The 13453-nt window shown below is 45.8% G+C and overlaps 1 protein-coding gene across 3 annotated transcripts in view; it reads left to right on the plus strand.

Moving 5' to 3' along the window:
- Nucleotides 1-13453, plus strand: part of LOC111841250 (protein tyrosine phosphatase non-receptor type 14) — a 44180-nt gene that overhangs the window by 11983 nt on the left and 18744 nt on the right. Inside the window, exons 2-3 of one of the 3 annotated variants that reach the window (XM_023806853.2) lie at nucleotides 1905-2273; nucleotides 7998-8167. In XM_023806853.2, coding sequence (XP_023662621.1) covers nucleotides 2103-2273; nucleotides 7998-8167 — 341 coding nt within the window. In that variant the 5' untranslated portion in view covers nucleotides 1905-2102. Of the gene's footprint in view, nucleotides 1-1904; nucleotides 2274-6402; nucleotides 6618-7685; nucleotides 7844-7997; nucleotides 8168-13453 lie in introns of those variants that run through there. The other 2 variants (XM_023806856.2, XM_023806855.2) reach the window with 2 other exon arrangements.

Consider the following 13453-nt stretch of genomic DNA (forward strand, 5'->3'; position numbering starts at 1 on the left):
TAGAGGCAAGTCAAAACACTATTGCTTTTTTAGAATTAGTTAGTTTTAAAGCTTAGATCGTCCACCTTATTTGTATTGAGGTTCTTGACTTCCAGTTTTGACCCCTGTATATTTTATTGGGGATATTTTTATCAGCATGCCCTGCCTGGGACCTTCAGATTCCAAGTCCAGAATCTTCTACAGTTTCTCTTGTCCTTGCTGCTGTTCTTCTAGTAATAAGGATTTAACTGTAGTATTAATATCATTGCACACGCCAGTGGCATGTGGTTTGTTTTCCGTCTCATGAAACAAAATATGTTTGCTGTACATCAAAGTCGGCAACATATGACTCATTCGTCTTCAACGTTTGCTTCTCCCCGTGGACACAAAAGCCTCGATGTGACGACTGATTGCCGGTTTCACATTCAAAGTGTGTTTGTTGCTTGGAATCCGCTGGAACCAGACAGCCACAGGGCATTATGGGAGAGTGTGTTTGTGCAGTGGCTTTTAGGATATTAACCATAAAAATGGCTTTGGCAAAAACGGCTTCACTGCCGGGCACTCTATGATAAATGTTATAATGAACACAGAGTAATTTTAAGAGCATGTAATGATAAAACATTATACAGATGGCGACAGACCTTTAGCATCGGGCCGGAAAATTGTGCATTTTCTTTTTAGACGCACTATTACTTGTAAGCTGTTGCAATTATTCCATCTCCATAAAACATTTAAAGAGCTGTCTTCCAAATTTTGATGGGTGATGTCACATTTTTAGGTATCGTAGTTAATATAATAAATGCCTGTGCAGCCAAGATTTACACATTTCTCGCTGAAGTTGCACAGTGACACTTGTGGAGCTGGTGCCCTTACTCTCAAGTGACAACCTGATGTCATTTTGCTGTGTTTTACCATCTTTGATTGGCTTTCCCATGGAATTAGATATTATTTGCATAAAGCTGATTATACCTGTTTGTGGTCTGTGTAAGGAGTTACATTTTCTGTCAAAGCTCAAGGTCATTAAAAATAAGCACATGGCCGTGTCCTGGTAAACTGCCCTGTCTGGTAACTGTGCTGAGAGACCCTTTCCTTTCTGGGCATCCAACTATCAGAACCCTAGAGAGAACAGATGGAGAAGAGGGGCGATATGTGACTCGGTGGGTTAGGACCCCGTGCCCATGATTGATTGGAAGGTTGCTGGTTCAAATCCCATGGTTAGGGAAGAGTGACTTTTGGGCTCCTGAGCAAAGCCCTTAACTGCTGCTTTCTGTATTGTGTGACGCTTTGGATAAAGGCACCGGCCAAATAAATGAAATACAGATTATGTAAATGATCTGATTCAGCCTAATTCAAACCTCATGTCTGGAATGTAGGGAGGACCACAGAAATCTATTTTTGCATCGTAAGCTTGCGGATACATTCTGGTGGGTAGCGGGGCATGGGTTCATCCAAAGTATATATGGATATTACAAGTTTCTTAATCCCATTTATGGCGATCCAAGTTTAAACATGTAACGTAGACTACGAAAGTGTGGAAAATGAGGTCTTAGTCATTTTGTTGGGAAATTTCTGAATGCAGGCTGTTGCATTTTCAAGATTGCTCAGGATATTTAAGTATTAACGTGAAACAGAGAACAGTTGAGTCCTCAAAAACAAGGCTTCCAGAATCACGTCTGTGGCTTATTTTTTACTAATTAAAGCAGCATGTGACTGATAACTGAAACAGTGGTGTTTACAGATGGATACTTCAAAGAATAGCCTTTGCAAACTGACATGGGACAGAAGCCCTCCAGAAATCCAGGCTTTGTGTTTTTTTTTTTTTTTTTAGAATAAACTGTGCCTTAATTGTGGGCTGGCCTATTCGCCCCTGGGGGTTGGCGTAAACAACCTGTCAGTGATACTGACTCTTGCACCCTCTCCTGCAGGATTAAGGGACCCTCTGCCATTCCCTGGGAATGGGACAGTGGCTTTCTGCTTTCCAGTCCTTCCTCTGGGCACATGACGGTCTGACACAGACAAGAGCGGCAGCCTAAATCAGAGTGCAAGAGAGGCTGGGTTGGTGAGCCCCGCCCCTACCTGCCAGCCCCGCCCCTACCTGCCAGCCCCGCCCCCACTCGCCAGCCATGCCTTTCAGAATCAGGCTCGGAAGGCACCGTCGCTACGTGCTGAGCAAGAACTGCTTCGTGACGCGGATCCGTCTCCTGGACAACAACGTCATCGAGTGCACGCTGTCTGTGGAGAGCACAGGACAGGAGTGTCTGGAGGCTGTGGCCCAAAGACTTGAGCTTCGAGAGGTAGGGGTGTGTGTGTGTGTGTGTGTGTGTCAGAGAGACATCTGTGTATACATCACCTGCACCCCCAGCGCCCAAATCCCAGTGTTTGGAGGTTAACAATCCCTAATGGTGGTGACATCTGTTGCTGTCCCATCCCAGTCATTCTACATGGACACAGCACCCTGATCCTATTTCTGAACATCGAGGTCTTTGCCGTCGTATCCAGGTCATCTCGGATTTTCCCCCAGCTGAAATCTTCAATTAATAACAACCAGCTCCAAATCAGTTTCTTCTTGTGGCATTCATGTTTATATATACCAGGGGTCTCCAACTCCGGTCCTGGAGAGCTACTATCCATTCGGTTTTCAATCCTACCTGGCTTCTGATGAGCCACACCTGTTCTCAGATAAATAACAGGAACAGCTGTGGCTCATCAGAAGCCAGGTAGGATTGAAAACCGACTGGATAGTAGCTCTTCAGGACCGGAGTTGGAGACCCCTGATATATACACTATATGGTGAAAGTTTGAAGACAGCAGCTTGTTCAACATCTCATTAAGAAACCAAGGGTTCCAATATGCAGTCTGTCGGCCGTTTGATGCTGCTACAGCCTCTGCTCTTTAGGAAACGCTTTCCATTAGATGTTGGGACACTGCTGGTGACATTTGCTCCATTCATGTTGGCTATTGGTGCTGGCTGATCAGGTCCCTTTCTATGACTTTGTGTCACCACTTCAAACTGAACTTGCCTCCAGACATTTTGATCTTTTACAGTAACTTCACTCGCAGTTGACCAGGGCAGCTGTAGGCCAGTGTTTGTCAAACCAGTCCTTGGGGACCCCCAGATGGTCCATGTTTTTGCTCCCCTCCCAGTTCACTGGCAGTTGGAAGGGAGCAAAAATGTGGACCATCTGTGGGTCCCCAAGGACTGGTTTGGCAAACACTGCTCTAGCCGGATGGATTTGTGGAAAGATTGGAACCTATGATGGTGCCAAATGGAAAGTCATTAGCCTCATCTGTATAGCCACCCATTCTGCTGATGCATGTTGCTAGAGATCTCATGGTTATGCTCTTAATTACACATCACTGTCTGAAATGGGTGTGGCTTAATATGCCAATTCCTCTACTTTTAGCCACATAAACTTTCAGCTTGATAAAAGAACAAATAATATACTTGATTCGGCGCAAGCATATTGCAGAAGTCACAGTACTCAATGGACACTGAAGATCTGAGCTCTCCATTGAATCACCGCGACCCCCATCCTGTGGTCGTCTTAGAGAAATGGCCACAGGGTTCAAGGTTGCAAACTCTCCCCATATCACCTTCTACAGAGGTCTTGCTTTTGAAGTCTTGCCCTTCGTTGCCCCCCCCTCCCCCCCCCCCCGTGTTCAGGCTGTGGTGCGGCATGTAGGCTCCAAACACGGTATCCACAGCATTCTACTCCTTAAAAAAATTTGCCTGCAGGTAAAACATGGTGACGTGTTGATTCTTGAGTAGACTTCCCTTGGAGAGCGAGGGAGTGTCTATGAACTATCGCCAGTTCTTCAATAATGTGTCGCAGCTTGTTTGGTTGTATAGGTTGCGTGGTGGTGTTGGCTGTCTCTGTGCAAACAAACCAGAGACCTGACCAAACCGTAGCTGCAGCTATCCTGAAGCAGCCTGCGTCATTTAGCCTGAATGTGAGGTATTCTCATTACTGCCGTGTTGAATTTATTAACTTTTATTTTACAGCTGTCATAAAAGAGCATGTTAAAAGGCCCTTTGGTTTACTGGAGACTGTTCTAAGGAGCTGAGATCAAAGCTAACTTTGCTGTGTGTAAAGGGGGGTGGGGGGTTTCCTTAATTAGGTCCTAAACGTTTCATGCTAGGGCCCTGGGGGGCCTTTCTGAGTGCTGTGTACAGAACCTGGGGGTGCTGGGCTCTCTAGAGTGAGGGGGGAGATGTGATTACTGATTGTCTTGTAATGCACCAGAATTGTCACGGATGAGTGTAACAGGTGTTCATGCCCCGAATGGATGTACCTGTGTTTGTCGGGAACCTCTGGTTCTACACACCCTCGAGTAGCCTGGCTCAACATCTCCGCCCTGCCTCATGGGCGTGCCTGTCCACAACCAGCAGGGGGCAGGATGGTGGCCTCACACACCCAGTGCTGAGTGCTCGATCCCTGCTCCCAGCTCTGTGTATGTGAAGTCTGCATATCCTTACCATTTTGCACACGGTGTTGTGTGGATCATAATGCGGGTTTCAGTGCCTGCAAACGGAAAGTCGCCTGTTTGAATGCCATCCTGAGCAAGGCCCTTAGCAGCCTGAAATCCTCCAGGGGTGCTAGGTAGCTGGCTGACCCTGTAACTATGCCGGTCACAAGGGAGTCTACGCTTCATACTGATGTTCAAATTCCCCTTTTATTTTATCCTCTTCATGCGAAGAACACCGTGAAAACTATGGACGCAAAATAAAGTTTTTCAGTATAATACACACACACATGTACATCTCTATACAGAAAATAAACATATCTGAAATATTTATGCAACAAACAAAATAATAATAATTACCATGTTGCCTCTTTGACCAGTCGTAGAATGTCGTGGCTTGTCATTCACTGTCTATTACTAAATGCCCCTTATGTGAGAACTTCCGGTTCAAAGCCACGTCGGTCATGTGACTTAATTAGCTCATTCTTATGCAAATACTTTAAAACTTCAAATAATGTAGGCAGTACCACAAACTCCTTTAAACAATACATAAAATTTATGATATTATTTTAACTCTTTTAGGAAATTCACTTTAATGGCGTTGTCATGGCAATATTAACACACTTCTTAGTGTCAGCTACAGACACTGCTCTCTGACCCCAGGCTTCGGCCTGCTTCCCAAAGGAGACCAGAAGAGATGTGAAAGCCAAAGAATTCCACACTGGTTACGTGCTCTGGAGCTCAGAAATCCCCACTCTTGTAGCCTTCTGTATATTTTGCGAATGTTGGTTTTGTATCAACATGCAGTTCTGTCCCTCCAAAACTCCCGAGACAACAGAAAAAATACAAATTAGGTCACAAAATGAAAAGCACAAATGCTGATAAATGCAAATGCCGATACCCTGAAAAATGAAAAGTAATTGTGTTACATAAAATGAATGACTGCATGTGAACAGGAACCTCACATTCATTCCCAACGACCCGTGATTCAGCGGCTCTAGAGTCACAGAATTTGATGATCACAGAATTTGATGATCACAGAATTTTGTGTAACACCGGCATGATGGCTATGGTGCGATGTAATTCGTTTGGGTTAATGAATACGTAGGCTTGTTATCCTTGTGACTATTTTCACTTAAACTCTCCCAGTGGTGAATAAGAGGGAGTAGTCAAAGATCCACTCAAAACAAGAGGTTTGTTTTTATCGGCAATGCATGGGGAGTTTCGGGTGCTATGGACTCCCGTCCCTCCCCTCCGCCCCCTCCTCTAGCCGGAGGTGCCATGTGACCTGGTCGTTACTTCGGTGAAGGCTGTAGGACTGTGTTGTGAAATGTATCAGTGCCCTGATATGCGGGGTCGTCGGGGGTGCTGTGAGATAAACAGCCGGCCGGGGCAGCGCTGTGTAATAATCGCTGTTCCGTCTGGAGCCAGAAATTCCACACAGATCCGGGTTTATTGTCTGGTCACTGGGTCGTTCGCATTACGCGCTTGAGCAATATATGTATTCACTCACCACCCCCTGTAATTTTTCTACCTCCTTAGACAACATGTTGCTTATCTTATTGTGTTTGCCCAAATGTAATATTGTGTTCATTTTCTTCCCCCCCCCAATAATTTTATTTTTATGACTTAAATTAGGCGCGGTCTTCTTCTTCAAAAAATTGCAAACAGCCGGCCAGCTCAGTGCTGTTGTGGCATCTGGGGGTGGGACGCAGGCCTGAATCATCCCGTTTCTATTTAAGAAGTAGTGCCAGTTCTGGCTAATGGACCCTGTCTGGCTTGTGTGATTTACCCAGCCCTTCTGTAAGCGAGTCCTTTAAACAAGAAAGGCAGCTGCTTCTGTTCCTGGTGTTAACACATTTTTTTTGGGGTGTGGGGGGGCGGGGGGTGTTTATTTTTGTAAAAGTGCCGCATGTAATCGCTGTTGTCAAAGTGTGCCTCAGACTAGTGAGTGTTTTGCAGTCTGTGGTGGAAAACCATCTCAGTTTTGTAGTTTGTCAGCAGTGGTACCTGGAAGCCCAGGCTGTTGAGATCCATACTCCTCATGTCTCTCATGCCTGTGGTGAAATGACTCAGCCCATTGCTAGATTTGGAGCAACAGTCTTGCGTCATGGTCGTGGATTTTTCAGAGCTGATTGTACCCAGGCGCTGCCAGGAGCTGTGCCCAAAAGCAGGTAGAAAACAAAGTTATATTTACTTAGACATACCTGAGGCATTTCACCTGTGCCCTGCTTTAGCGGTGGCTAGGTGGAGCTGTCAAGTGTTAGCAAATGCTAGCAGATGCTAGCAGGGTTTAGTAGGGGCTGGTGGGCGTTAGTGTAGGCAAGTGAGACTAGAAGACATGAGCATTTCGGCTGAGAAGTCACAGGTCATGTGGAGGCGGCCAGGGTTTTTCCCACTTGGGTGAGAAATTTGGCTGAACTGGAAGGCCTCGGTGTTTATGGCGACAAGCTGTGATGTGACAGGCAGACAGAGTGCATGGCCTTCATCACCACTCTTCAAAGGAAAATGTACACGTAGATTTCCTCAGAAACCGCAGAGAATGAATGATTAGTCTGTATCCAAATTTCAGAATGGAGTGGAAAAATTGTTAATGGAATTGTTTTTGAAACCGTTACCATAAAGTGACCGTAGTCCTCATTTTAACTGTCTTTAATCCCTCTTGGTTTCTGTCCCCTTTACCACAAAAAAACAGGCGAGGGAATCTGGAGCTTGATTGCTGGCTGTTTATTCATTCATTGTAATGCTATTTTAAGCTGTTGGGTGGTGTTCTGGATAAAATGTGTATTGCTTAACCCCACGAATGTGTCCGGTATTTACACGGCCTTTTGGAGAGATGTGTTTTAATTTTAAGTGAGTCGTGTTAGCTGAAGCCGTAATTTGGTCATGTTTTATTACCATGTAGCAGGTCATCCCTGACTACAGTACCGTGTGATCCATCGTTAAAAATCTCTTGAGTAGATGAGGAATTTGTTTATTTCTCCTTATAAATGCCAACTGGTCCACCCAGGCCGTTCACGTCAGTCGCCTTCTTGCTCGGGCTTAACTACTGCAGTGATATTTGCTACTCCGATGACACTTGGCAACGGCCCCTAAATATGCTGCCAAAAAGTCAGATGACTGCGGGGTGGTGGGGGGGGGGGGGGGGGCTGACCCTGGCATTCGGAATACTCCGGCCCGTGCTCCCTCCTCTGATACCGAACACGCACCCCCCAGCCCCGACCCATGTTACTGCAGCCCGAAGAAGAGTCTTATCTCTAGTTTGTACGAAGATAAGATACAAATTGTGGTGAACGCGGAAAAGGAGTACATCATCGATCGGGAAACGTGGCCCATGTGCATTTCAGCTTAAAGTTCAAGGAGAAGAATCCTTCACCATGAATAACATCTGCTCTATTTTGTTAGCACATTTTATGACTTTATTTTCTGTGTTTCACTGGTGTTTTCCATAGTTGTCTACAAGCTTCCTTTTTAGGTGATTAAGCAGTGGAGATGGAACTGGGGGGCCAGGCCTTTGTCTGATGTGTGTATGTGTGTCTTTGGGTTCTCTCCAGACTCACTACTTCGGCCTGTGGTTCCACGGCAAGTCCCAGCTCCAGCGATGGGTGGAACTGGAGAAGCCCCTGAAGAAGCAGCTGGACAAGTACGGCAACGAGCCGCTGCTCTTCTTCGGCGTGATGTTCTACGTGCCAAACGTCTCCCGCCTGGAGCAGGAGGTGACAAGGTACACGGGGCCACCGGTGGGCAGGGAGCTTCGGCTGGTCTTCCTTGCCTGGGATGTGTTTGGACGGCTTCATCTTCTCAGTCTCATTAAGGCAGTGTTTCCCAACCCAGTCCTCGGGGAAGCCTGGACAGTCCACGTTTTTTCTTCCTCTCAGCTCCCAGTGCACTTGTACCAGGTATTCGGTGTTCCTGATTGGCTGGGAGGGAGCAAAAACGTGGACTGTCCGGGGTTCCCTGAGGACTGGGTTGGGAAACACTCTATTAAGGGGTCAACAGAAGCTTCAAACAAACCATGGCAGTACTTTCTTCTTCACTGCTGCAAGAAAGTGTTAAGGGGTGATAATTACCGCCCCCCCACACACACCCACAAAAAAAAAATGGTATCTGTGCCCAACTGCCCATCACGCTCCAGAGATATTTAATGTCAGAAACCACAAGTAGTAAATCTTTTGTGTTATATCATCCATGTTAAGCAGTATGTTTAATTAGTTTAATCTGCTTCAGGACCATACAAGTTTCTTTCGTCTTTTCCTTAAATACACAGTCATTGAAAACCTACATCATGATGTCACTGAGTGTAACCGGCAAACCACTTAAGGAACAAAAACCATGATCTGATGGTCAGTGATGCCTAAGAGGCACAGGAAGTCTTACTCAGGAAGTATGTCTTATTGCTATACTGGTTTATTTAGGGTCAGTGTTCCTGCTTTGATCACCGAATCATTAAAGCGACTCATGATCAAGAACCGTACTAAACTTAAACACTCAAATGTCTCAAATTACCCATAGTTTGGGTAACATGTGGCTCATAGTAGTCCTGAAGTTTTTTGAAGGTCTGTTTCAGCAAATCAGGTACCACTCCTTAAAAATGTTCCCCTGCATATTTCTGAGGGCTGAATTCTCTATATGCGGTGTGCTGAGGTCAAATCTCCTTGTGTTGCACAGCCTGGCCCGGGGGCAAATGTTTCTCACCGACTGACGTGAAATTGCACTTGGTAGTAAAATCTATCCTCTCCGCCTCTCAACAAGATGCAACAGGCCGACCGTAGAGGAGGCAGTGAGGAGGCTTGGGGGGTGTGTTCGTATCCATCGCCAGCATAACAGGGATGGGCAGAGATTTCTGGGGACTCTGTGGAAGATATCGGACTATTGTATGGGATCCCAGTGCAGCCCGGTTTTTAGCGTGAATATTGGTGTGGTTCCAGACTGTAGAAGGGCGGCTCATTTGTGCACCGCGGAGAACTTCAGGCCTGGGGTGGCCCTCTAGAGCCAACTGCTTGTCCATTGAAGGTTCTCTCATGCTGTTGGACTGCTGCATCTTAACTGTTAAGGCTTGGAGAGAATGGGTGTGAGAGGGAGTGTGTGGGTATTGTAGTATCATGGATCAGGTATTATCTACAATGCCAGTGCTCAAATTGTAGAGCCATTTGTTCTGATATTGGGCCTGTTCAATACCTGTTAACATCACAAATGAGTTAGAGTACTCTGGCGTCCTTCCTGTGAGGCACTTCCTGGGGAGAGTTAATGCACATGAAATCTCAGCACTGGAAGCCTGCTGGTTAGTTTTTGACAGGTAGCCTGTCTGGAGTTTGGCCGTTGATACTTGGCACTGAAAGGGGTACCTCAGTGGGGAGAAATATCTGCTGATGGCAAAATGGAGGGATGAAAGGGAGGTTAAATCGTGAATTTCTCCTGTTCCCCAATGGCCTCAAGGCTCTTAGCCCTCGCGAACCCTGGACATCCCTTGATGCAGCTGATTGCTCTGACGCACCTATGTGTGCTGTTTGATATTTGGAAAGAGAAAAACAAAGCACGCTTCCCTTTCTCCATCCATCCATCCATTCATCCATCCCGCAAGATCTTGCAGTCCTCCCACCACAGTTCTGCTGCAGTTTCACACTGGATTCTACACTATTTTAACAGCCCCTCATACAGGGGGGAGAAAAAGCTCACTGACTCACTGAAATGCAGTGATTAGTAGCCTTTTATCACGTGAACCAGTAGACAAGTTCCTGCAGGAGAGGTTGGCGAACAAATGCCACAAAGTTTAACGCTGCAAAATGCTTGGCTCTGTTACGCTGGCCCCAGTTACGCTGTCCCAGTGAATGCCAATTAAGCCATTTACAGTATACAGTTTTTAATCTTCAGTTTTCTAAAAAAAAAAAATTAAAAAAAAAAAAAAAAAAAATGCTAATACTTTCAGTGCCTTTATTGAGTTAGAAACTAGTTTCTTACCTGCCTACGGAAATCCAGCAGGAAGGTTGTGAAATTCTTCAGGAAATACCATTGCTGATTTATCATCCCAAACTGGAGCTTTGCCCATTCCTGTAGAGAGCAGGACTTTTGCAAGGTGTTATGTAATAAATCTTCAAATAGATTTCCATGCTTTGACTCAGTCAATTGATTAATATGAAGATGAAACGAGGTCAAAGGTTCTCAAGTTGTTGCTGTCGTTGTCATTTCCCAATTTGTCCTACCTTGCTGTACAGTGGTGGAGCAATTTATTCAATTTAATCCATAAAGATTAAATTTAATGTCATGGTGAAAGATGTTGCACTGAATATATCCATACCTGCAAGTCATTTTCCTTGTTCTTGTTTTTGTGATGTATTTTGGATTCACTCTGTTTATTTTCATCTTGAAAGAAATTCTAGTACAAAAATTTATGAAATGTGCCATTCTGACTCGTCTTTTGTTCTGGCTGCAGTGCAGAGGAGGAAGAGAGCCAGGCCTTTGTTTTCTGCGTGGGATGAAATGATAAGCCATGCTGTGGCACGCAAATCCCAGCCATGTTAGCCACTTGCTTATTGTTAGCTTGCTCTAGCTTCAGTTTCTTTTCTTTCTAGCAAACGTCGAAAGAAGTCTTAGAAAGTGTTACACCTCTGAAACATTGGTGTCCTTCAGGGTCTCTCAAAGAAGAAAAAAAAACATGCAGGAATCGCAGTCATTTGCAGAGTTGTTCTGGGTTTGTGGCAGATGTTAGTGCTTAAATGCGATGCATGGCCACTGTACCACCCAGTCAGCTGCAGGAAGTTTGTTCTTTGCTTGTTTTACGCACTACTTTTAAGTATAGAAGAGCCCTGTTAAGAGATTTGCACATTCATTCATCTAATGACTACGGCTACGGAGGTACAGATGAAGTTGACTTGAATGATTTCACAGGCGAGCAGGACAGAAACGCCGAACTTAAATTAGGGATTGGGGTTTAGAAACGTTACGGAAGACATTCTTGTCTTTTCTTAATCTGGTATAGTGGCATAAACAAATTTTGTTTGTCTGAATTTATCCCTGAGTAATCAAACCATGCATAAGAATGGGGGATGACTTGGTAGAAGCTGATTGGACGTTGCTGCATGCATGTGACCCCTCCTCTTCACTCCAGCTGACTCTTACCGCGTTCTGTATTTTTTTTTTTTATAACCAGCAGTGGTATTCACTCTGGTTCAGTAATTAAAGGGTTACCAACGCAATGCGATTGCTCCTCAAAACAGCTTCTTCAGAAGGTAATAACAGCTTTCTAAAAGTGGGCAGGGTAAGATTATAGCCTCCTGAGTCGTCCGGGCTGCAGAGTAAGAGTGCAGCCTCCAGGACTGTCGGTGTAAGGGTATCGCCTTCTTCAGAGGAGACCCGTATTTTACCATTCATCTTAGATTTTGTGTGCTGCATCCGGTTGTTCCTGGACGCTCTTGTCAGCCGAAATTTACAGCAAACACACCACCTCTGCAGTAGACCAACGTGAACCCTTTTGTCACCATGTTTGTTAAATGTGTGTCGCTGCCCCGACCAGTGCAGCCTACCTGGTCCATTCCTTTCGGGTCCAGTTCATGTACGGTGTACATGTGCGCATGCGTGTGTCAGTAGTATCATTGATGTCATGTTTGTGTTCCATGCTCAGGCACAGCCGTCACGCTGGATGTGTACCAACCCTGAGGGCACCTAGCTATGTCCAGGCGCACCTCTTCATGCAGGCCAGGGCGCTACCCAGACGAACTGGACTTTGGGGGGTTAAACGTGCTCAGGAACACTACGCATCGCCCAGTGTGTCGTCCGCACGGCAGCTCGTGTTCATACCGCATTTGACCGTGGTCAGTGCATGCGTACAGCAGTGATATTCCACCAGACCAGGAGAGGGCAGATGAATTGCAACAAACACAAATACAAGCAGTGTAGTGAAATGGGTAGACTTTTATGAACAATATTAGAGTTACTAGTCATGGCTTGGGTAGTAGTATGGGAATAAGGCAAACCACAGTATTTTAGCTGCTCACCATAAGTACAACAGCAGCAACAACATCTATTTTCTCTACTCTTTCGTTGTTGACTGCTAATCTGTGAGATTCAGTGCTGCCACCTACTGGAAATACCTAATCAATTATCTTGCACATGCGTGGTCAATGCACATGGATGCGCAAGGTTTCCGCTAGAGATAAAAATCTGGGCTACAGGTGCATCGACCACAGTCATCCACAGCTACTCCTTGATCACGAAATTTATGTTGCATCCCCTCTTCTGCAACCAAAAGTATGTGAGGATAAGTGAAGTATGGATTGACCTTAAGAGTATAGCCTCCTTCAGAGGAGTTGCGACCCTCGGGGTGAGGGTGTAGCCTCCTCAGAGGAGTTGCGACCGTCGGGGTGAGGGTGTAGCCTCCTCAGAGGAGTTGCGACCGTCGGGGTGAGGGTGTAGCTTCCTCAGAGGAGTTGCGACCCTCGGGGTGAGGGTGTAGCCTCCTCAGAGGAGTTGCGACTGTCGGGGTGAGGGTGTAGCTTCCTCAGAGGAGTTGCGACCGTCGGGGTGAGGGTGTAGCTTCCTCAGAGGAGTTGCGACCGTCGGGGTGAGGGTGTAGCCTCCTCAGAGGAATTGCGACCGTCGGGGTGAGGGTGTAGCTTCCTCAGAGGAGTTGCGACCGTTGGGGTGAGGGTGTAGCCTCCTCAGAGGAGTCGGAGGATTTAAGAAGTACAAAAAGACACCAACAGAAAGAGGAAAGATTTTCACATTATAAGAATTTTAAAAAGTGTCCATTGTGTTCACCTGAAGTAAAACAAGAATTTTCCTAAACAATAATGTTTATCGTTGCAGATATATTTGTACCACCTGAGAGGAATGGGCAGTTTCATCTTGTAAAACAAACAGTTTTTGTTGAAAATATTTCCCAGGGCCTAACATTAACATTAGGGCTACACTGCATGCGTAATCTGCAGGGGCTGGGTTCAGCCGCTCTCTTCTCTGTTTATTTGTTCAGTGTTGCGACAGCTGCACTCCAGCTGAGGTATGAATCCACATCCTC

Source organism: Paramormyrops kingsleyae, chromosome 19 (genome assembly GCF_048594095.1).
Source record: "Paramormyrops kingsleyae isolate MSU_618 chromosome 19, PKINGS_0.4, whole genome shotgun sequence".
In the NCBI taxonomy this organism is placed as follows: Eukaryota; Metazoa; Chordata; class Actinopteri; order Osteoglossiformes; family Mormyridae; genus Paramormyrops; species Paramormyrops kingsleyae.